Source organism: Pholcus phalangioides, unplaced genomic scaffold (genome assembly GCF_987345545.1).
Source record: "Pholcus phalangioides strain wild (caught in Gottingen) unplaced genomic scaffold, Ppha-v1.0 ptg000011l_1, whole genome shotgun sequence".
Taxonomy (NCBI): Eukaryota; Metazoa; Arthropoda; class Arachnida; order Araneae; family Pholcidae; genus Pholcus; species Pholcus phalangioides.
This window is the reverse complement of record NW_028301604.1, coordinates 51,768,109-51,793,684: the sequence shown is the minus strand read 5'-3', so window position 1 is coordinate 51,793,684 and position 25,576 is coordinate 51,768,109. Positions and strand designations below refer to the sequence as shown.

Here is a 25,576-nt window from a genome sequence, read left to right as displayed (position 1 = left end):
GTTGGAAAAAAAATTAGAATTTGCCTGATTGTATTGGCCACGCGCTATCGAGTGTCCGTTAACGGAAAGTGAAATATATTAAAGCCCTATTCCCCAGGACCGGAGATCAGAAAAGTGTCCGTTAGGGGAGGCTGTACCTCTATCAACAGGATATCTGTATTAAATTGGCGCGCTTCAAGCGCTGAGAGATTGGTGCACTGAAAAATTGAATTGTCGCCTAAACGTACTAAAATTAGTTCGAAGATTTCAGTGATGTATTGCAAACAAAAGACCGAATTTCTCCTGATCTGGATCACCGATAAAGTATATTATAGGCGTTTTCAGAAGCTGCTTGAATGGACAAGTTTTTTGTAAATTTGACAGATTGTAGCTAGAAGGGTGTTTGCGTAATTGGCGATGAATTGATTTGAACTCTTCGCCAATCTTTCAGCACTTGTAGCTCGCCATTAAATCCAGATATTTCAATGAAATTGGTGTCACTTTACAGGATTTTTTTCTGCTCTTTCATAATATGTATTTAGTTTGCGTGTAGGTCTTTCGGAAACTTCACAGATTTGGGTTTTTTCATACTTGACGCAATTTTTTCCCATAATCGATTATCACCCTGACTCAAGAACGGTTCGAGGTGGGACAGGGTTGGTAGGGTGCTTTATGTTTCACTTGGGCTCTTCTATCACCTCTTTTCGTTTCGCAGAACAGGTCACGTTCACCCTGTGTATATATATTATACAGGGTGATTATAAAAAAACTATCCCGACATATGGGCCCCTAACTATCATACCATTTACAGAAACTGAATGAAATTTTGGCATAAGGTATTTTGAGGTATGCGCTCAAGAATGATATGGAAAACAACAGTGTCACTCTAACAGTTACGGTTACAGTGAGAAAATTTCGAAAATATCAAATGGCAACACCAAGTTTTTTGTATTGGAATGTGATCTCCATTGTGAAAAACCCTAAATAGCGTTCGAACGGCAACTGTAGCATGAAAATCACCGGCGGTAGATAGGCTAAAAGTGAAGACAACCAATAAGGACAGAGAAGCAGCATAAAATAAAGCATTTTATTGTGTTTCACAAATTCTCCACATGACCTTGTGGAGGACTAATCAGGCTGGGATCTCAGCCGAAGAAACGGTGTGACGAATGAAACGAACATTAATGCTCTGGTGCACGGCAAAGTCCTTTTTACTTTTTCCTTGCCTAGCTCCGGGAATTTTCGTGCTACAGGTGCCATTCCAATGCTATTTAGTGTTTTTCAGTATGGAGATCGCATTCCAATACAAAAAACTTGGTGTTGTCGTTTGATATTTTCGAAATTTTCTCACTGTAACCGTAACTGTTAGAGTGACACTGTTGTTTTCCATATCATTCTTGAGCGCATACCTCAAAATACCTTATGCCAAAATTTCATTCAGTTTCTGTGAATGGTATGATAGTTAGGGGCCCATATGTCGGGATAGTTTTTTTATAATCACCCCGTATATTGGGGAAGAGAGTCAGTGGGATAACGGAAAGAATTGAAAACTTGCTTTTCCTCTCATTTCCCCCCCCCCCCTTCATTTCATAAATGATAATAATAATACGTTTTGGATATTCAACAAATTCGGACGAGGCACCGTCCAAATTTTTTCCCGAAAAACCTGTACGTAAAGGGGGTTAAAGGGTCTCTGAAGGCTTTACTTTGCAACCTCTATATTTGCTTTGCATGAACAAAAAAAAAAAATTTCTCGCCATTTTGAAAATTTGAGGAATTTATTTTTTTCATTTTATCATATGAAAACAAAGGTAAAAAGTTTTCGTTTACCTGCAGTCGTTCTTTCCACCTACCGCAAAAACCATGTTAGCATGAACCGATATTTGTACGGATGGCTTTATGCAAACCGCTATTTGAGCACCTGTATCGGCTTGCCACAATCGATGTTGGCTGAAAATGTCGACTGACAATATTCTTCTGCTATCCGAAGTAACGGCTACGGCCATCACCTTACTTCGATGCCCCTGCCAAAAGTAAGCATGCTACAGTGTGCAAAATATGCATGAAAATGGATACAATGTAGAGCAGATGTTTTTGACATGGCTCTTTCAGACCGGAGCATTCACTTTTTGGAATTTTCAAAATGTTTTTGCATGTTTTATTTACTGAAAAATGTATTAAAAACACATAAATATGTGTCATCAAATCTTTATTTTTTCAAATTTTCAATTCTTTATTTTTTGTGAACAAATAATTCACTTTGTTAAAAAATTTTCAGCCAAGATGATGCAGGTTATATTCATCTTTACATACAATTTTGTTCCAGAATTTTATTGCAAAATTTTATGTAATAAACCAGGAGGAGGAGCTTTTCTCGGAGGCACTTTCCCTTGAAAGTTATCTTAAATGCCCTGAAAGTTCAACAGCAGGCGCTACATTGGTCTGAGCAGTGTCGCTATAATGAAACTATTCGGACCTCTGTTGCGTCCGTTCTAGTGGACGCATTCCATTGAAACTTGGTATATACGCTATTTTTATGGATCATAGAAAAAAGGAAAATATAATAAAAAAAGCGTCACCTTTCCACCTCGTGGTCAAAAATTGAACTACTACATAAACCTCTTTATCTCTTTCTCATGGTCTCATTAAGATATCCTCAGAAATTTGGCTGTGTTCGAATGAGTAGTTTTTGAGAAAAACAATTTACACACACGCACACAATGAATGTGTGTGTATGAATATCAAATTTGGTCAGTAGTTTCATTTCATGAAGTAAAGACCGATTAAGAAAAGAGTTTTTCGAAATTGGACCCCTAAGGTTATATAGAAAAATCACATCAAGCATAAATATTTCAAAATTCAACATCTAAGGGAGTCATATGTGGGGAGGGGGGGGGTGACTTTCAAAAGTTATATGGCGGAATCATCGCTGAGTCCAAACAGCAGAAGCTATACATATGAAATTTGGTGAGTATTATATGTTATAATACAGAAAATCACTACGATGGGATTTATGAATATTTAACCCCCAAGGGGGTACAAATGTCATATGGGGGAAATCAGTGTACAACAATTTTCTGATCACCAAATCCAAGCGAGTGAAGCCACTGGTTACAGCTAGTATCAAATACGATACATATATTTCTTTCGACTTTCTCAACAAATATGAACGGAATGAACAAAAGCGATTCATATTCTATACAAATGCACGGTAATTATGTGAACTGGATTCAGAACTATGATTAATATCAAGTATTCTTGATTACTTTCAAAAATGCCACTTTAAAATTAAACCTTTTTTGATAGAAATAGAAAGTTACTCTCTAGTCAAATTTTTTTTAATTTAAAATTTTTTCAATATAATATACGCTGAATATAAAGAAAATAGACAATATTTACTTGGAAAGTGGATACAATAAGCCCAAGAGTAAGACCCCAGACTTTTAGAGTAGTGTCTTCCGAACCGGATACAGCAAACAATCCATTTGGAGAAAACGCTAGGCAAGTTATTGATGCTGTGTGTCCTGTTAGGACGGCATGCAAGTCTCCAGAATTCAGTTGCCACACTCGGATGCTATAATCTTTTGAACCTGAAATTTTTCAACACAACCCTCAAATCATGATTCTAAAGATAGAAGAAAGTAAGAAATGTTGTTATATCGACATCTCAGCATTACAGTAGTGATAACCATCATGTTCAAAAGTTAGGCATAACTGTCATGTGTTATTGCACTTTCGGGGCACATTGAGGAGATGTCTAATGAGCCGATAACATTGGGATACATGCTAATAATCATAGGAAATCTCATTTATTGTTCACGATGAACAAAATAGGGCGTGGCAGCCCAAGTCGATAAGATACTCGCCTATTGTACCGACGGATGTTCAGAGGTGTCGTGAGTTCGATACCCAATTCATCTTTGCCAGAATCGTTCCTGACAAAAAAGTACAACAGAAACGGTGATTAGATGACCGCAAAACACATCCCTACCGAAGGAAGTCCCCACGCCGGAGGGGTTAGTGCACCAATCCTTCGGTGAGACCTAATTATGTACAAAAAAAGTTAAACACTGTCGTTTGGAATTGGAAATAAACTGTAGGTCCCGGTCTAATTTGTCCTCGTGAGCAAAAAATGACCATAGTAGGACAAAAATTATCAATGATTAAAATAATATTACCAATCATTTGCATTTCAGAAAAACACATGCCATCGAAGACAAATCAATTGGGTTAAGTAAAAGAGGCATCAGTCTTTATTAATGATCGCGCACAATCCGGATTGTCAACGCATCCAAGTCAATTCTAGTAAAGCTTTCTTACGTGAACTTGCCCCAAATCGAACTTGCCCAAGTCCTTTATTGACTGAATGCAGGCACAAGTTTTCTCACCAAACAGTTGCCAAAACTTTTGTCATAAAGAAAATAATTTCTGAGAATTAATTTAGGCCTCTAGATCACTTCAAACAACAGTTAAGAAAGCAACCTTATATACATAAAACAAGTTCTTCAAAGAACATCGTAGAAAGAAATTTTTATGTTTATAAAATGATATGGCTAATCGATGACCACTACTGGTATGTCTCCTTCCACTGACATAAACCTGCGTATTTGCGATAATTTTGCTGTTTCACCAAACATGCCACTGTAGCTATCAACTTCCCCGGTTTACCCTATTTGCTAAGAAATATATATTTCCACTTTTAGATACTATTTTTTTAATATTCTAAATTGGAGGAAGGTGTCATAACATCCACAATTTCTTTTATTTAATTACAGTATAAAAAACATAGAAATATAAACATACGAAACAGACATTTTTGAGACACGATGGAAATAATTTTCACTCATGCACAATCACAATTTCAAATAGGAATAAAAAGGATATGGTGTCGGTTATATAAATACTGGAAAAATATACGGTATTTTAAAATTTTTCGTACCAGAGAGAGCTAGAGAGCCGTCTCTCGACACGGCCACGCAGGTTACATAATCACGGTGCTTGTTGTCGTCTTTCTTTCCTCTAGATCTCGGAGCAAATGCTTCTGCTTTTTTCGTGAAGAAATTCCAAATAATAATTTTGTTACCTCCAGAGGTGATGAGAAATCGATCATTTTCTTGGGCCTATATTTATTATTGAGAAAAAAAAATAGATATTAATAGTTCCCTTTTGAAAAAGGGAGAAAATATAGTATAACTTGGTTAATTTCAGGTTGGCCATGTGCCAACCAACTTCAAGTTCTGAAGGTTTTGCTCCAGATGAAATAAGAACGGTGAGTGTAGGTTCTCTGGAGAAGTCGCTGAGCAAAGTGTCATCATTTTGCAAGCTACCTCAAGCGTTACGCCATCAAATTCAGTGTAACCCTCAAACAGCAATGTTTCCGTAATTTTTCAAGAAAAAATACTACAACTTCCGAACATACCAGCCAGAAAAGAACCAAACAGAGGTCAAAAGAAAAGAAAATCCTGACAGACAGTCCAATAATAAAGATGCTAAAGGAAGGAAAAGAAGAAGCAGAGAACAAAAAAAAAAAACTCCAGAAAGGTAGCAAACTAAAGATGACGAAGACACACCGAAAGAAAGGAGCAAAACAAAAAATCAACTTGAGCACAGGAGAGGAAGAAGATGATAGAGATATAATATTTTTGCTGACTCGGATGACGGTTTCGATGTGGAGAGGATCTTTGGGTTAGATGATGAGGACGACGAAGATGGACATATTCCGTTTCAAACATGCCATCAACATCAGTGATTGGGGAAAGTTCAGCTGACAAAATTCCTCCTGAGTTGGAGGAAATTTGTACGAACCTGACTCACCTACATTAAATTTTAATGGGGGAAATTCCAAGCAAGTTAACCTAGCAGGGTTGTCACCAGGTGACTACGTCTTATACTATGAAAGACATGCCCTGGAAGAGTCACTGTTGGATGAAGAGGATGTTTTGGTTACCACGATGCCGAAAATGGGGAAGTACTGGGCTTGGCCCAAAAATAACGATTAATTTTTGTATAAATTATCGAATGATTCAATAAAGTTCCTTCGTCTCAGTTCTCGTGTTCATCTCGCGGTGAGAACGATTACTTAATGGACATGAAATATCATTAACTTTGTTACTTACTTGTGGTACCAACGTAGTTTTGAAATGCTATAATTGACAGTAGGTAGGTTATTGCTACCTTGCTCTTCTAACTTACATAATTCAACACCATTTGTGCATAACCTACCTACTGGCCAGCTAAGATTATGACTATGGCCAGCTAAAAGATTATTTTGGTTTTTTGTTTAAGTTTTAAATACCTACGTTCGTGATCATATATTAGAAGTCTTAAGTTGTAAAAAAATTAAAAAAAAAAAAGAGAACAAACAATTCAGTTTAAAGAGGAAAATATCAAGATTAGAGTTTAAAGACCAAATTTATATCGACTGAGACTACTTTAATAGCCGATTCAATGGCTAATTTGTTCTACATGTTTGAAAGAATTCTTTGAAGTAAAACATTGAAAAATAGGTCGTTTTGGCATTGGTTTATTATATCTCTCATCACAGAAGTAGTATGCTAATCTACTCGCTGGATGGGCTGGTTGGCCAACTTGACTTAATGACTTTCAAGCACTCTCAACGTCTGAGTGTTAGGTATTCAGGAATGAACAAAAATGCCATAATATAGCCGAATATATGTGGTTTCCGTAGAAAATTATCATAACTAAATCGCACTTGCCCTAAAAAATAATAAACCGCAAACTGTTGCCAACCTGCCCCGGTCTCTCCTGCCATTCAGAATGGGAATCTTTTATCATTCTAATACAGAGTATGGAAAGAGTATCGCAAATTACAAATTGTAATACGTTAATGAGAATATATTTCCTTGATAGCAGAAGAATGAAAAGCAAAATTTTCTTCTCTAGCGGATGATCATGAACTGTTCAAGTAAATCAGGCTTTGAGCATAGTCAAGAAATTTAGCAGTGATGCTTTTTCCAGAGTAGTGGAATAATGTAGTACTAAGATCAATTATTACAATTATAAATTATTAAAATTTGGGAAATAGTTTCGTAACTGATAATAAAAAATTTTAATAATTGATAATTAATATCCTATGTGAATGTTGATGATTAAGTTGCAATTTGTAGTCTTATTTACGTGTTTTTTCTTTACCACACACAGTGAGAATCGAATTAAAAAAAAAAAACACACACACACACACACACACCTTAGGTATTTTTATATATGTTGAAATTATTTTAGTTTTCTAGTTTGGGCGTAGCTTATTTTAAAAGCAGAGCGCCACTATGGAAATTTAACTGCCTATCTTTGATCCAGTTTGGACAACAAACTCTTATATTTATCGCAAATATTCTCGTATTTTAATAGATTTTTTCCAACTCGTTATAACGTTCGGATAACTCGTCAACGGATATCGTTTATAACGTTTTCCAAAAAAAACGGTTATAAAAAACGTTGCAAGCGGGAAAACGCTTCACTCGGGAAATCTCGATGAGTATTTGTAAAAGTTAGCACCACGAAAATAAGACGCACTAAGCGGGAAAACGTTCTAAGTGAGAACGTTATAAGTGGAATCTACTGTATGTAATCCTTAATATAATTAAAGTTATATAAAATATTTCTGTGCTATAATTTTTGATTGATATTTGTACGCTTTGAATATAAACCAATTCGACCAATTAATGGAGTATGAATTATAAATGCTAAAAACATTTCGCTAAAAATTTTATTACCCACCCAATCTGCCGTATTTTCATGTTCAAAAAGTCGATCGAATTAGATCCAGCTTCTTCTAAAAAAAAAGTAGGAATATGCAGAGAGAGACTGTGTAAACGATTTATTCAGTTACAGTTACATACATTTGTAGTGGTAATGAAACCGTTAACCCGTCCAGTGTTACTGACGTAATATTACATCGAAGTTCTACGGAAGAAATACACACAAACACCATATTTTTTGCTTGCCAATTACACTCATGTCCATAAATTAAGGATAATGCTAGCTCCAGAAAATAAAGGTTCAGAAACAAAACAAACGTTACTTATTCATAAAGCCCATTTATTAAACAAAAGCTAAAGAACAAAAACGATGGTGTATGTATGATACCATTCATAAAAACTGCGATTTTTGCTCCCTGGAGCAATTGTAAAAAATATCTCCTTTACAAAAACTTCATGGTTGGTATGATGGTTAATACATTGTATGTCTCCCATGCGATGAAATACAGTCCGTACAACGCCTAGGCATGCTGAGTATCAAATTATCGATCTGATCTTGGGGAAGATCACTCCACTCAGCAAGCAATGCTCTCCGAAGTTTCGGTACACATGTAGGAGGTGGTTGACGGGCTGCAACTCGTCGGCCAAGTATGTCCTACACATGCTCTATCGGATTCAAGTCAGGTGAGAATGCTGGCCATTCCATACGGATTATATCCTCACATTCAAGGCATTCGTTTACGATGTTTGCTCGGTGAGGACGGGCGTTGTCATCCATAAACACAAATTCTGCGCCCATGGCACCCCTAAACAAACGTACTTGTTGTTCCAGAATGATGTCCCGATAAATTTGGGCTTTCATGGTTCCGGTTTGAACATGCAGATCTGTTCTGGAACCCAGTATAATTCCACCCCAAACGAGCAATGCTGCACCACCGTAACGGTGTCGTTCAATGATGTTGTCTTGGTGGTAACGGGTACCTGGCGTTCTCCATATGAAAGTCCGACGTGAATCAGACTGCAAGCTTAACCTGGACTCGTCGGAAAACATCACACAAGCCCACTGTGACGATGTCCACATTGCATGTTCTCTACTCCAGGCTAATCGCTGCCGACAGTGAGTTGCCATGAGCGGAACACATTTGACAGGCCTGCGAGCATATAGACCAATATCTCCCAAACGTCTGTACACGGTTTGCCTTGAAACTGTGGTACCCGTGGCTGCATATAGCTGACGAGACAGATCGGATGCTGTGCTCCGTCTGCTTCTTTTGGCAGTTACTGCCAAATACCGGTCATCATTCGGCGTTGTAACTCGGGGGCGACCTGTACTGTAACGTCTACTGACATTTCCGTTATATTGGAATCGTTGCCAAAGCCTAGAGATGACACTTTGGGCAATTCCAAGTTCCTCGGATACTTCCATCTGAGTACGCCCACATTCCAGGCGGCCGATAATTCTACCACGTAAAAAATCATCCTCATGCGTCCTCTGTGTCATAACTATTCGCTTATGGCACTGAGCGCCTTACAGAACTCTTGTGAACAATTTTACTTCTTTGCCACCATTCCTTATATAACCCCCTCTTACACTCTCGTCACTGTGACGTACTATCGGCATCATCTGGTGGCTTCCTGAAATTTGCATATCATTCTTGCAGATGTGTGTGATAATTCTACAGGTGAAATTTTTACTTTAGATTTCGATTTCCGTGTGATTCTGAATTATCCTTAATTTGTGGACATGAGTGTATTTGCGCCAATTTGAGATAAGAATGTAATAAGAATGTCACTCGAAATCTTCTTTTCCTATTTTTTCACACGTTTGTCTTTGCTTGAGGGATCGTGCATAAGAAAAATTTCGCAGAGAGAGGATTTAAAACTGACTAGTGCGTTATCAAATTAGAAATGATATCACGTACAATATGCCAATGCGTGAAGTTATTGGAAATATTGTGGGGCGGGATCAAAAATATTTTGCGGTGGGGGGCTAAACCCAATATTTTTATAGGTATTATCGAGATCGTGGCAAATATTGAATGGGTTCGGGCTCATAGACCAGATACAAGTCCACGCTTACGATAATTCGACACCATATACTGTAGTTCACTAGCATTTAATTTGGCATCATATATTATTATCTGCCCATTATATTATACCTAATGCTGTTGTTTTTTTCTATAAGATAATGCTTGAGAATCAATTTCTAATTTTTTATTTGCTGTATGTTTTATTCCGCGTCTGATTTACGCATAGTGATGGAATGTAAAAACTTTTGTTTAATTATTTGCAGCCAGTCATTATCAAAAATTAATAATAACTGGCGATTACAACTGATCACCGAATTATCACTTTCACGTGACATATGTGGTATATAATATTTTGTATTTATATGATATAATAGCATATATATATATATATATATAGCATAAATGATTGAATTATTTTTCGTATCTGTGCCTGTATATTTCATGCGGTGTCACTTAACTGTAGAAGGCTAATGATGTTTATATAGTTATATATAAACAACATAAGTACATATGCGACACAGTACAGTAAAACCAATTTAAATAATTATGTAAATATACACTCGTGTACATTTATTTTTTTATAAATTACTTTGTTAATTTATATGTTCATCACTCCTAATCAGTTATTTCATTTCTTGCGAAAACTCTCTGTTGAAACTGATACCACTATAATACAGGAAGTATAAAAATACAAACTACACAGGCAAAATAACAATAAAAACAAGTAAAAATGGTACAGTCACATTTCAAGGTAAGGAGGAGCGGGTTACTGTAATGAGACGAATATCCACTCATATCCCCCGATTTCCATTGAGCAAACCGTCTCGAAAAAACCTGTTCTGAAACCAAGAATACATTCGAAAAAAAAAAAAAAAAATCGAACTAGAATATAATCTCTTTTCCTAGATATGATCGCTAATCTTCCACTATTGGCGAATTTTCGTTGGGGAGAGAAAAAATGCGTTTCATTGAAAAAGGAGAAAATAAAGAAACATGTGCTAGTTAAAAAATAAATTCTTATAATTTACGCTAACGCTCACAATTCCCTAAAATGATTATTTTTTAGTACTGCCAACTTAATGAAAATTTTTAGGAAATTATGCTTTTTCGTCAGTTTTTTTAAAATAATTGTTGAGGAGAGGTACTATTCGTTCATATTAAAAAAAAAAAAGAGATTAAAACCCCTAATCTATGTTATTCGAAAAGTATTGCTCCTAAAAACTATGTTTGAAAGTTTACGAAAGTGAAGCTCTTTAAATGTTTTTTAATGATGAAATTAAGCAGAAAGAGAGTTTTTGTTCCGTACCTGGACATTGCAAACTGGGTCATGATGGCCGGCTAAAGTTTGAATAAGTTTAGCTGAATGAATGTCAAAAATATAGCATTTTCCATCTTTGCAGCCGACAATACACCTACAATTATCTTTGGCAATGCATAAAGAAGTCACGGGAGTTGGATGACCGTAAAGACAATGTACGTCAGAGCCAGTTATTAGAGATCTCACATGAACTGATTGGTCTGTACATGCAAGTATAAGAAATGCAGAATCTCTCGATATATCCATGTGAGTTATTGGACTAGTAAGATGAATAGTGTTCAGCAAGGTGAGGTCTTCAAGACTCCATATACAAATGCAGCGATCTGTTGATGCTGTAAAAGAAACAAACAGCAGCACGTATATAAGTATATAAGATAAGATAATTTAATTTAATCAGTTAAAAATACGGACACAAAACATTTTGGGGCTAAGCTAACTTGTGAACCCCGAAAAATAATGGTTTTTACATGTTTGTCAGTACAAATAATAATGGGGGGGGGGGAGAATTCACATATATATATAAATACAAATACAACACCACAACATGCAAATTGCCCAACGAGGTGGCTGACTTAAGAACATCATGGATCCCCGAGCCCTTTTTTACCCTACCTACGAGCCCTACCTACTACTGCTACACCACACATGCACCCCGCCCACAACCCCCCGCGGAACCCCCAACGAATCGGTACATGCGGGAATGTGCGTGTACGTGTAGTGAAACCTGACGTGAAGATTTTTTGTTTCTCTGTAATGCTTGTTATGTGTAGTGCTGCCATTTGCCACCAGTTTTTCAAACTATGAGTGAAGTGTTATGATTGAATGATTTTTCGTTGTAGGACTGTTGCTCTCTGTGGCGAGACTTTTTAACGGGGAGATCGGCTCGCATTTGCGCCTTGAAGTTGGGAACCACAGAAAACCAACTTCAGCCGACCACCACTGTGGGGTTCGAACCCGGATCCTCGCATCGCGAGTCCGTCACTATAACCACTCGACCACCACAGCGGCAAGAATATAATATAAAGAAATAAGTGGCAACAGAAATGGAGTAGATATATTTGCAAGAAATCAGCATTTAGCAGCATATGAAAAAGTGAATTAAATATTTTCGGAGCTGAATAAAGGAAAAATTTTTGGAAACGAGTCTCTTTGATTTTGGTACCTGTATAATATGACGCCTAAATTGTATTCCAGATTTATGTGCAACTTCTGATTGAGATGGCCACTTCGTTTAAAAAACCTTTTAAAATTTTATAAACATACAAATGTTGTAGAGGGAGTTTCTTTGAGTATGCGTAAGTCTATTTTTACCCATAATGATACGGATGAAGGACTTACGCGTGACGAAAAGTGTAGAAAGATTGCTGAAGTATGACCCCCCCCCCCCCCCAACATGTAATGCCATAACTCAATCTAGATTCTACTAATACAAAATAAAGTAGTTTCAAAATGGATTGGGACATTTATTCTTGATAAAATAAAATTTCCTAATGTTGCGATTCAATTCTACACTCAAATAGTTAATATGTGTTTTCCAATATACAGTGTGTGTGTTCCAATATACAGGGCCTATATTTAACCTAAAAACAAATGCCAAAAATATATAAAGAAACTACAGCACGAAGAAAAATTATTAAGAAATCGGAAAAAAACTAACTAAAACAAAAATTCGAAGTCGCAATCTGAATTTTTACAAACGTGAAGCCTTACTGGTTGCTTCTTATTTTAAAAACTATAACGAATCAATGAATGAATATTCATACGTCAGTCTGAAAGTATAATATTGTGTCGTTACTTTTTCTGTACTACAACAGAATTACCCGGGCAGCAACGGGAGGGGGGGGGCAGATGGGTCTGGTGCCCCAGACGCCAAACCAGGAGGCGCGAAAATTTCACCTATTAACATCTACTTCAACATTACAAGGGGGCGCCAAAATGCGTGCTGCCCCGGCTGACTAAGCACCTAAGGGCTACAAAAGAAACGGCTGCATGACCACGAAAAAATGATTGTTACCGCAGGAAGTCCCACATCGAAGGGCTAGCGCACCAGCCTCTCGGTAAGTATACAAAAACTGGCTGCCGTTCGGAATCGGCAATAAATTGTAGGTCCCGCTATGATTAGCTCTCGTGTGCAGGAAATGACCGTGGTACGACAAAAATGATGAAAATGACCAAGCCTCTAGTTGCGGCCTTGAGAATTATAACATTTTTACACACTGCACATAAAATAAGTTCAAAAACGTTGCTATATGTTAATAAAAAATCATTTTATATATCTGAAGAAAAAAAATGTAACACACCAGAGACAAAAATATCATCTCCCGAATTGACTGCGACATTGCTTACAGCGCCTCGATGATTTTCAAGACGGCGGATAATCTTGTTACTGTCTAGCTTGGATATGATAACAACACCCGCATCTGATCCACTGATCATCATTGTCTCTGAAAACGTCGTGGTTATACATTGAACTCCAGTTGTATGAAAACTGGAAAAAAAAGTTTGATAAGAGGCCTTAAGGAAGAAAATTGTGAAAAGTTTCAATACACATAGAGTTACTTCAAGTTCAGTTTCAAATTTTTCGTATTTTGACGTGAATACGTCTTTTTTAATCATCTAACGATACTGGGAGAATATTCACAAAAAGTTGCGTGACGGAATTATTTAAGCGCTCATATCTCAGGAAATACGCAAAAGAACGTCAAAAGCAATGGTATCATCAGATGCACATTGCTACCTCGGAGATGCTATGTCCCATCTCTCGTGCGCCGACTATAACACCACGTTCAAACTCACTTAAATCTCGATAACCTGCCATTGTAGCAGATATCCGATTTAACTACTAAGCCAGACACTTGTTGTGTTATATAGGCGTTGCCGACCGCAGTGCCGTACTCTGATTGGTTCCATATCTCCACAGGTTTGCATACGCATGCCTTTCCAGTTTTTTTGGCTCCTCAGTTTATATGCGCATATTTATTTTTAAAACCTTTCAATTTATTGGTAAAATTTGAAGTTACATAACTCGTATGATATAATTGTAAATAAATACAGTATAGTACATGCAAGCGATAAAATTCTATTGCGTGGAAGAAGTTTTTTTTTTCCTAAATTAACTCAAGTTGGGAAGTACAACGTTAAACTTTAACTGCTAAAATTATGTTTGATAATCACAGTCAAAGAACACGCGTGCTTACATCTTGCAGTGAAATCTGGGACTCGCAAGGAGCAACAATATGCTTCGGAAACAATATGTTCGGGATTCAATAGAATCTGCAGTTTCAAGTGAAACTAGGTCCTTGCATAAATTGATCGAAGTGAAAACTTAATGAATCAAGAGAATGGTGTAACGCAAATGTGTATGTGTACAGGGCGAACGTGACCTGTTCTACCAAACGAAAAGGAATGATAGACGAGCCCAAGTGGAACATGAGAAACACCCACCAACCCTGTCCTATCTCGAATCGTTTTCGAGTTATGGTGGATAATGGATTACACTGGGGAACATTTTTTTTTTCGTTTTCTGTTGCATGAGATTTTTCAACTGATCTAAGTTATTTCCTTATCCCCGATCTCAAATCTGAAATCGATTTTTCTCTGCAAGCTCTAGTTTTTATGCAGTTTGATATTGTATACTGATACATGGCCAAACGTCCCCCGGGCTAACGACTAGCTTAGACACTAGCTTAGTTGTACTACTGTATAGATTCACTAGTGTGTCAATTTATCAGTCTCTGTAGCATCAGATTCATAAATTTACTTCCAGTGGCTACTAGAGGGCAGCATTTTTCTAGCATGAAGAGCGTGGCGTCAGGTAGACGACCACAGTACATTTCAGTTGCAGAGATGCGATGAGGAAATCTCATATTCTTCTCGCTCTTTAGCGTTATTTTCGGTGTTAGTTTGAAACTGAGTAAACAAGTTCATTTTATGGCGTTCGTTTCAGATCTGATTCATGGCTTCTTCATGTAGATGATGATGCTCAAATTGTCCTAATGCATTCTATTATGTATATGGTTGCTACACCCTTGTTCGTCAACGGCGTAATATTTCATTGTTTGTGAAGCGTGCTTATAAAGCCTATTGTGAAATTCAACTTGGGGACCACGACAAGAAATGGACCCATTATATTGTGTGTCATAACTGTGAGAAAATGCTTCGTGACTGAACAAAAGGAAAATGAAAGGGTTTGCTTTTTGGAGTTATCATGTGGTTTAGCGGGAACCCACAAATCTCATAACTAATTGCTATTTTTGCCTGGTCCACACACGGTGTGTCTGCAATAAAAATCAGCACAAGATCTCCTACCCTGATGTTGCATCCGTTATTTGTCCAATTCCACACTGAGCAACGCCCGATTACTGTGTTTAATGGTTTTGGCTTATCGGAAGATGAAGACACTGAGCAAGATCAGCAAGTGTGTGATGGGTTCGTGATAAAAGTTTCTTTTGGTTTCTAGAATGCTGTTGGATTTTCGTGAGCTCTGGTGCAACATGAGTGTAAAGCTTTGTTTCCTGTATAAACTTGATGAATTCCCCAAGAATCTTGGGGCTATGATGAACAGGGAGAGCGATTTCATCAAGATTTCAAGACGATGGAAGAGCGCTACCAAGGCCACTGGGACAAAAATATGATGGTGGACTAGTGCTGGAGCATCAAACAAAATTTTCCTCATAAAGTCCACAAACGCAAGAGTTATAAGAGCAAATTCTTGCCTGCAAAGTGTCAGAAAAAATTAATTCGGAAGAAACTAAAAATGCTATTTTGAAAAAAATCTAGAGCTTATAGGGAAAAACTAAATTCAGATTTGAAATCAGCATACTCGAATTAGGGTGTGAACATAGTGCGTTTGTATTTCAGATTCTGGAAACTCGTCATCTCCGATTGGTTAAAAATCCGAATTTCAACTTTTTTAACTTGAATTTTGGGTTTTTAACTAATCGACGCGGGTTTCCAGAATCTGAAGTACGGACGCACTATGTTCACACCCTTAGGTAAGATTAAGTGCTTGTATAAATACAACAAAAATTTTGTTCCCCAGTGTTGTGGAACAAAATTGTCAAGTATGAAAAAACCCCCAAATTTTTGAAGTTTCTCGAAATTTTACAAGCAAATTAAGCACATATTTGGAAAGTGCAGAGAAAATCCTATCAGGTGACGCTAATTTCATTGAAATATCTGAATAAAATGGCTAGCTATACCACACAAGAGCTGAAATATTGGAGAAGTTCAAAATCGAATTCATCAAAATTTTTAACCGCGAATTTCACAAACAATCATCTAGCTGCAATCGGTCAAATTCAACGAAAAACTTGTCCATTTCACCAGAACCTACAGTAAACCATACTGGTTTTCCAGTTAAGGAGAAATTTAATCTTTCGTTTGCAATATATCACCGAATTCAGCGTTTGTCGATATACAGTATATATGCAACAAATTGGCGGTTGCAGATTTTGGTGACAATTTGATTTTGCAGAAAAAATGTAAGGTGACGCTACCTCTATCTACAGCGGTGTTACTATCAATGAAACCGGGCCGTGAGTGTTTCGTTGTTTCATTTTTACCCATTTATTTCACATTAACCATATGTATGGCTAGGCCTTCCAATCACGAAAAGTAAGCGGGATTCCAAATGTTGAGAACCACTGACCTCTACCTACCTACAAGATATCTGTATTTAATGGAGAGCTACAAGCACTGAGAGATTGGTGAAGTGAAAAACTGAATTACGAATGTTTTTAACAGCTGGCTGATGAAATCAAGGACGTAATATTGCGTGCGAACGCCAGTGGAATAGATTCAAACAAGAATTTCTCTGTTTTCTTTCCTCTCCTCATCACCGCGAAACTTTGTTGCGACCCTATGAAAAAAAAAATAGTTCTATTTATCTTCGTGATGAGGAGGTGAAAAGCTTCTACTATATACATGTACATAAGAGTGAAAGAGAGCAGGTAGGTGTAGGTGAAAAGAGAAATATATTTCGTGCCTACTCTCTCTTATCTGTAAGTATGACAGATAAGAGAGAGAGAGAGTATAGTAATATATATACTGTTTTCCTTCATTTGTTTTTTTTCTTACTTTTTTACTTTCTTTCCTTCCTTTTTCTAACATGCGCTTAGGTTAGACAAGGTTACCATTTCTTGTCAATCGCTTGTAAGCGACGTGGTTAAGCGGTTAAGAACCTTCGTATGGGTAGCGGAGAGTGACATCATCCTTGAAAAATTGAATTATCACCAAAACCTACTATTTGTAGGTTAAATTAAAAATTAAAAATGTAGGTCTAAATTACTTCGCGAACGCAGATTTCAGTGGTGTATTGCAAACTAAAGATTAAATTTCTCCTAAACTAGATCGTCGGTATGGTTTATTGTAGGCTCTTTCGAAAGTTGGTGCAATGGACAAGTTTTAGTAAATTTTACAGATTGTAAGTAGAAGAGTGTTTTTGCGGAATTGTTGAGTAAAAATTTTGGTAACAATTCTATTTTGCACTTCTCCAATCTTTCAGCGTTTGTAACTCGCCATTAAATCCAGATATTTCGACGATATTCACGTCACTTTATAGACATTTTTCTGTTCTTTCCAAATATATGCTTGATTTGTGTGTAAGTGGTGCGGAAACTTCACAAATTCAGATTTCTTTCAGACTGAACGCATTTTTTGCATAATTAATTACACAGGTCTACAAAAACTACTTTTTGAAACCTTATTTAGTTTTGATGTGACTGTGGGATTTGCTGATTTCAAAAATGCAATCCTCTTTTTTCGATCACGTAAGGTTTTTTTTGACAAAACGATTTCATATTTTGGGGGAAATAACTCAAATCCAAATGTATTGGAATTTTTTTTAATTTTTATTTTTATCACCTCATAAATACAATACCTCACATTTATATCCTAGTTCTATTATTATAATGATAGGCCCTAAAATCACAGTTTCAATGTGATTCGTATGCTGCTCATGTATTACCATTGGAATTCGATTCTCACTTTATCTGAAAAAGTAGAGCCCATCTTACAAAACCAAAGATTCGGAATCAGTACCCCAAAATCACCCTAAAACTACTGAATTATCTTTGGCAGGATGATGATGGGTCAGTTATGATAGATAATCGGTGTTTCATTTTCTACTTGGGCTTGTGTATCACCCCCCCCCCCTTTCATTTGGCAGAACAGGTTACGTTCACTCTGTATAGTGGCACCTTTTAACTATTCTTTGCTTTTGTGGATAAATTTTGTCTTGTACTCGTTATCAACGTTAACACACAAACGGATTTTAATTACTGACACGATTATTTACAAAAGAGAAAAAAAAACATGATTGAATAACTTGACTTAAATATAAAGTTGAATTATTTGTTCTGTGCTTCGTTTTGTTGCACCACCGCAGTTTTATGCGTTTATGTGGATAAGTAAGATCACTAATCTATTTTCGGTATTATAGAATGTATTTTTGAAACGATGAAATGTTTTTTCGTAAAGAGAAGAAATAAAATATTTAGTGTCAAAACGTTCATATTTGTGGTGAGTCGTGATCTGTAATTTGGGTACACACTATGAGCGTAATTGAACTGCCTCGAATAATTTGACGCGTGAGCCAAATTACTCGACAATAAAATGTAATGTGGATGACAAGTTTTACGAAACGTATCGGCTACTCGTTAGGATCAATTACATATGAATATTTGCGCCATGCCTTGTATGATGGAAAACTGGGGAGATGGTGGTCACAACCATGGGCGGAGATACGGGGGGGGGGGCCCAGCGTCAAAGGTGCAGTCGACTGATCTAATGTATATATGTATATATATGAATTGTCATCATCATCATCTAGCCCCCCCCCTCAGCAATAATGACCGTGACCCCCAGACTTCCAAGTCTATCTCCGCCTATGGTCACAACCAGTTTTTGAGTGGGTGGAAAAGAGGGAAAAAAGCAAAAGTCATACGTATTCCGCGGGGAACCTGAGGGCTCTTTTTGCCCCCAGATTGGCACTCGTCAACGACTGACTTCTGTTTTTTTTAATCATCAGCGTGCAAACCGGTTTTATCCAAGGTTTCTAGAATATATATTTATCCGCAGCGCAACATCTTTCTGCCATACAGGCACAAGTCGCTTTTACGTACGGACATTGAGTGGCTCTTGGGATCCCACAATGACTGGGTCCAGGCATTGTCCTCGGACCTATATAATAATTTATTGCTTCCCAGAGGCCTTTCAATACAAAGGCCATAGAATAATGACGGAACGGGAGATTTTCTCCCCCCCCCCCCAAACGTCTTCCTTTGAAATTTCCGAAAAAGTACGGCTTTTCTTGACGCCGGCTGCGGTTGCCGATAGCATTTGGCGGTTTGCGGCTTATTGTGTCCAAAAAGAATTTTTATTATCTTTTACCTTAATTATACCTTTTTACTATCTTTTACCTTAATTACCTTTTTACTATCTTTTACCTTAATTACCTTTTTACTATCTTTTACCTTAATTACCTTTTTACTATCTTTTACCTTAATTACCTTTTTACTATCTTTTACCTTAATTACCTTTTTACTATCTTTTACCTTAATTACCTTTTTACTATCTTTTACCTTAATTACCTTTTTACTATCTTTTACCTTAATTACCTTTTTACTATCTTTTACCTTAATTACCTTTTTACTATCTTTTACCTTAATTACCTTTTTACTATCTTTTACCTTTGTTATCTTACCCTACGTCAGGACCAAGTCATTGTGGGATCCCAGCTTTACGAGCCGCCAACTCATTGCTTATCACCCCATCCACATTACGCGGGAACTCATAAATCACTTGAGTACAAGTCCGAGTACGCTTAGTGTCGTTCCAGCTTAATAGGGAAGAGTTATGAGATAAGAGCATAGAGTTTCTGAGAACGAAACGGAAATGCCTGGAAATGCACCCTTGCAATTTTCGGCTGTAGAGACTGCTTTAACAGATAGAAACCGCATACTTGGTGGGTCTAAAGCAAGTAATATTTTCCATGTATTTGAATATGAAGTGTACGATTGCAATAGAGAATACGGAAGATGTCAAAATGATATTTTTTAAATTTAAATAATGAGTGTTTCGATTCTGTAACAAATTTAAATTAAAATCATATAGTAGTTTCTAAGAAATAAATTTTTGCATCACAAATTTTCCCCTTTACTACAATTTTGCAGTATAAAGTTTGGATCTGCTCTAGCTCTAATATACTGTATACTCTCTTTTATAAAGTTTCTGAATTTCAACTTGAAATAAATTTTCCCGCATGTCTTACAAAAATGTTCTAAAAACAGAAAGTCATGGCATGTTTCAACAGTGATATCTTGCAAGCAAAACCCTCTTAAATTTCAAATGTCGAATGTACTCTGTTGGCCATCCAAAATACAACACCACAATGGATAAGAGATAAAAACCGTGAATACTTTTACAATAATAGTGCAAATAACATGAGTTAAAAGGTTAAAATGAATGTAGCATTATATGCAGATCTATTCAAATTGGAAAATGTTTTTAATCTATATTTTTCGTAGCTGCAATCTGTGACAATGCACGAAATCCGAGTGAAAGAAATTTGTTTTTGATGTATGTTTGGGAGTACGTCAATTCGAACAGTGATTTCCAAGCATTGTGCAATGGCACCATACGATGCAAAGCAATCGATTAGGGATCTGAAATTTTAAAGATAAAACTATATCGAGCGTAACTAAATCGGTATGAGACTACACCCTAGTGCGTGTTAGGAATTTAGGGTGCTGCAAGCAAAAGTTCCTCGAGATTGGGTAGTAGTATAAGTGTATGTTTGGAGTTTCTAAGTGTGCTGTGAATGCGAAAGAGGTACCAGAATCTCTCTTTAACACATACACACGCTCACGCTTCTGCACATTGCATAATTTCATCTGATGTTATAGATAGTCTATGGTGTGCCAGTCATTGGGCGACTTTCAACCTGTCGTGTTGGACAGGTCATAAGATGCTTCCTTCATGAATGTTCTATTTTCGATGGCCGACAGTTGATAAAATGTACAAAACAAAAAACTGTATGAAGGAAGTAAACATTTATATATAGCGCATGATGTTGCTTTACACGTAAGCAACGTGTGATATATAATCTTGGAAATAATCTTACTTAAATCTGTATAACTCTAGGAAAGTCTCTATACTCCAAACGACAATTTCGGAGTCTTTAGACCCACTAAGCAAGTATCGACCAGAAGACGTCATATGAAGAGACATTATTCGGTCTCTGTGACCTATAAAACGTTGCAAGCCATTATTTTGAGTGCTGATATTTAGATACTAGAAATAAAATAAATTTTGACGGTAAACTACACCGAAATGGTTGCTATGCATGACATTGAATAATGCAAAACAGAAATCAAAAGATTGATCACATTCTAAATTTAAGAGCACATATTTCTCACAAAAGCCGTATTCCGAAAAAAAAACCAAAAAACAAAAACCGTTCACTAATTATGATCCGAAACTTGTTTTTCTCGCTTATTCATCAGATGGAAGAAAGAAAGAAAGAAAAACCATTAGAAACACTCATTCACTTGGCAATCCAATCAAAATTGCCTTGTAGCGGTACAATGTGCTGTTCCATAGCAGTGAATTCTTTAATAAGTATGTTAATTTCTAAGAATGAAAATTGGTTGTGTAAGATCTAGCATTTCTTACAGATATGATAAACAAAAAATTCATGACCAAGGTATGGCTCCGATTTTTAGAACACAGAATAGGTTTTTTTTTTCGACTTTTTTCTTCTCTAATTGAACTAAAGCTGGCTCGTGTTTACGAAAGTGAATTTCTCCATCGGCCAGCATGTGGCCCTAATTCGAATCTAATCGACAATCTCCAAGTCATCATCAATCAGCCATATTCTCAATTTTTTTGGGTGTATGGACCCACGACAACGTAAATGTAATGGCAATTACAATAGAACTGCGAGATTATTGAGTAAATGAGATTACGAAGCATGAATTAGTAAAAACAAGATGTAAATAAGTAAAAACACAAAATTAAAGTTAGTATAAGTATATAAAAACTATTTACATGCGCAAAATAAAATACAGTAAATAAAAGTAAATATGTTTGGAAGATAGTGTATGGTCATCAGTCAAACAAAGAATGGAAATTAGAAATGGCACGGAAAAAAATACGGATACCATTATGATGAATTGTGTGATCATTAAGATAGGTTACAATATCATCGGTCGAGACTTGTCCCAGAAAATGCACTCTGTATGAGTTATAAGTAGGCCACCTTAGCAAAATATAAAACCAGGTCTCATTTACTCCCATGTTGCAAAACGTGCAATTGGAATCCACATTTGCGTAGATTTTATTTTTATCAAAATAAATGATGGGGAAGCCAAAGCGTAGTTGAATTATGAATAGTTTGATATGGATTTTCCTGTTGAGGAGAGGAGATCAAGTTTGACTTCGAAAATTGTTTTTGTAAAGTGGGAGGTATACTGCGCCACGTATTTTAGCCATATCGGACTGACAACTCTGACCTTACAGTGTTAAGATGACACGAGGGAAAAAATGTTTAACCCTTTCAACAACAATTCAGGGATATCTCGTCAAACTTTATCTGCTTTATTTCAGTCACACCGAAATATCTCGGCTTCTAAAAACGCGTTGAAGTCGTTTTTACAGTAAAACATGTTTTCCATCCCCTCCCCCCAATCAATTAACTGCCAGTGTTTGGAGGCAGCTCTTGTTCAAAGTTAGATAAGAGAAAGAGTGAGAAAAAGGGACTTTTTGTTCCCCTCCTTCTTTCAGCACTATAAAGAAATACTGTATATGCTCAGTACAAAGATACAAAACGATTTTTTTTGTATCATAGTGAGGGAAATAAAAACGATGGGCGGAGTTTTTCTTGTTGGGGGGGGGGGGGGGGAAGAAGCCGTTATCAGCTCGCAATGAAAAAAAATTCTTCTTGAAAATAGGTGGCAATTTGTGAAGGGGTTTCGCAATTTTAAATGTGGCAGTTGTAATGCGAATCGGGAAAATTTTTAGAACCGCTTAAAGGGCTAAAAATAGTCGCATCGTGTATAAACTTAAGAAAGCTCTATAGATGAACTTAGTAGCACAAAACACAAACCACGGCATTCATTCGGACTACTTGGCATGGAATCGAGCCACTAATAATTGAAGGCTAGTTTCTCCAACGAAAACACATATACTGTATATCAATGGCCTAGTGTCAAAACCTGATGTCTTAATTTTTTCCGAAAATAAGGTTTTTGTGTCTACGGAAAGTAGACCAGACCATCAACCAGACAAAGCACATCATAACTAATGAACGTAGTGCCTGTATCGCTAAAATTGAAAACCTCGTAGTTCATATCAGCAGTTGCAGTAGTTTTTTCATCTTAATGCTATTTCTGTTTTCATGTCATATGACTTGTCGAGTATACAAGGTGTAAAGTAATATCCTTACACACTCTTTATCTTTTGAATCGTTGGTGATAAAACATACTTTTGATTAGAAAAAAAAATCTCCAAATAACGAGCATATTTTAGACATTTCATACATTTTAATAGAGACGGTATATGTTTCAAACTATCAAATTTAATTTTTTTATACCAATTTTTTATACCCCCTCCCCGACCTCCAACTTCCAATATGAAAGTTGTTGCTTTGTCTTTACTGAGCCAAAAAAAAATGTTTCCAAGCACGGTATTAGCTTAGATATTTGAGTTAAAAAATCGCCAAAAATGAGGGAAAGAACAGAATACATTAAGGAACAAACTCGAAAAAAAAGAATTCCAAACATTTTTTTTGCAGTTGAAAATTTTCTAAATTCTGAGATGTGCCCTTAAGATTCAATCAGCAATATCTCAGCTAATATTTCATTTAGAAACATAGAATTTTTCTTTTCTTGGGCTCAGAAGAGACAGGACTACAAAATTTAATCAGAAGTTAGAGGACAGAGGGACAATATAAAGAATTAAATTTTGTGTGTCAGTACATATACGGCCCCTAGTAAAATGAATGACCACGTTATTTGGATACTAATGTAATTAAAATCGTGTTTCTCCATAACCAAACGGTTCAAAAGATAAAGGGTGTATAAAGATATACATTTTAAAAAGTATCATTTATACAGGCTTAACACCCTGTATTGAATGCAATTTCTTTTATTGTACACAAAGTTGACGAGTAACCTACTGTATACAGTAGGCCTATATCAAGAAAATATGAGAGTATGTGTTTGTAACAATTCATTAACAATCCATTTAGAATTTATCCAAAACGGGACGCTTTCATCCAGTGTCTAAATTTTTCATGAACGCATGTACACATAAAGACAGTCGGAAGTGTGGTTGGAAAATGAAAGCATGCAGACACGAGAGAAAAAAGTTTATAGTTATTTGAAAAAAAGGAATATATATATATACAAGGCAATCCCAAATCATTTGAACGATGACTGTTTCGGCAAACGTTGATTGTAGAAATTCACTTCTAATTAATAGTTTGATGAATCAACGTGAGTATCGGAAAGTACGTGAGGATCATGTCCAAGGAACTTGTTAGTGTCAAGCTAGGCCATAATCATATCCATGCTCGTTGTTGGAGGCTGGAAAGTATTGGAGAAAGCCTCTAGCCTGAGTCAAAGGAGCCGCCTTCCTTCCCGACCTTCCAATTAGTCTGGCCGCACATTGATCGAAGAACCTCAGTAGTCACAACACGCGTTTGCGTATTAAATTGTTCTAGAAGCAAATATTCGTAAGAAACATTGAGCCAGACTGAGCTAGTGTGTAGTCCAGCCTGTGCAACACCGTCTATAGCAGAAGGCCTCCGCGCGAAGCTCGTGACGTCACTGAAGAAGGTCATCTCACCTATATCCATTCAGCCCCCCCTCGTTGGCCGCTTTGCCTACAGTGGCCTTGTATTTGTATTTGGATATAGCAGGCCGACGCATGCGCCATCTTTACCCTTTCTTGTATTATATCGAATGGCTATAAGTGAGATGACTTTCTTTAGAGCTTCGCACGGAGGTCTTCTGCTATAGATTTTTTTGGCCTATGCCACTGGTGCTTCATTGTAGCAGGGGGAACAGTTGAAGCAAATATTTACGAATCACTGTTGGACCAGGCTGGACACGAGTGTGGCTGTAGCTTTAGTAAACATCCCCGCCCAAACCGGGATTCGAACACAGACCTGCACAGCCGAAGGCCAGCACGATAACCACTCGACTGCCATGCAGCTAGGAAAATGCTTTTAAATGACGTGCGAAAATGCAAAACATCATAGGAATATATAATTTGAAAATACAAAAAAATTAACTTTTTATATGAAGCACACACAAACTCTGTATGCTAAATTTTTATTTTCAGTGACTGCAATTTAAATCCTGCTCTGGAATTCAGCTACCAAAACTTCGTGTTTTTTAAGAAATGTAATATTAACCGAGACATATATATATTGAAGATTTAAAAAAAATTAAATTACGATTTTTTTGAAGTCATGGTTTTGTTACAAGTTGGTTATTATCTCAAAAATCTCTTTTACGGATTGAACA

The 25,576-nt window shown here is 36.6% G+C and overlaps 1 protein-coding gene across 1 annotated transcript in view; it reads right to left on the bottom strand.

Annotated features, from left to right (window-relative positions):
* LOC149080545 (protein qui-1-like) overlaps positions 1-25,576 on the bottom strand; it is a 149,618-nt gene that overhangs the window by 24,372 nt on the left and 99,670 nt on the right. The window contains exons 16-21 of the mRNA XM_089239645.1: positions 21,169-21,292; positions 13,346-13,533; positions 11,034-11,377; positions 4,919-5,099; positions 3,379-3,569; positions 1,810-2,003 (exon numbers count right to left, since the gene is read on the bottom strand). Coding sequence (XP_089095771.1) covers positions 1,810-2,003; positions 3,379-3,569; positions 4,919-5,099; positions 11,034-11,377; positions 13,346-13,533; positions 21,169-21,292 — 1,222 coding nt within the window. The remainder of the gene's footprint in view (positions 1-1,809; positions 2,004-3,378; positions 3,570-4,918; positions 5,100-11,033; positions 11,378-13,345; positions 13,534-21,168; positions 21,293-25,576) is intronic.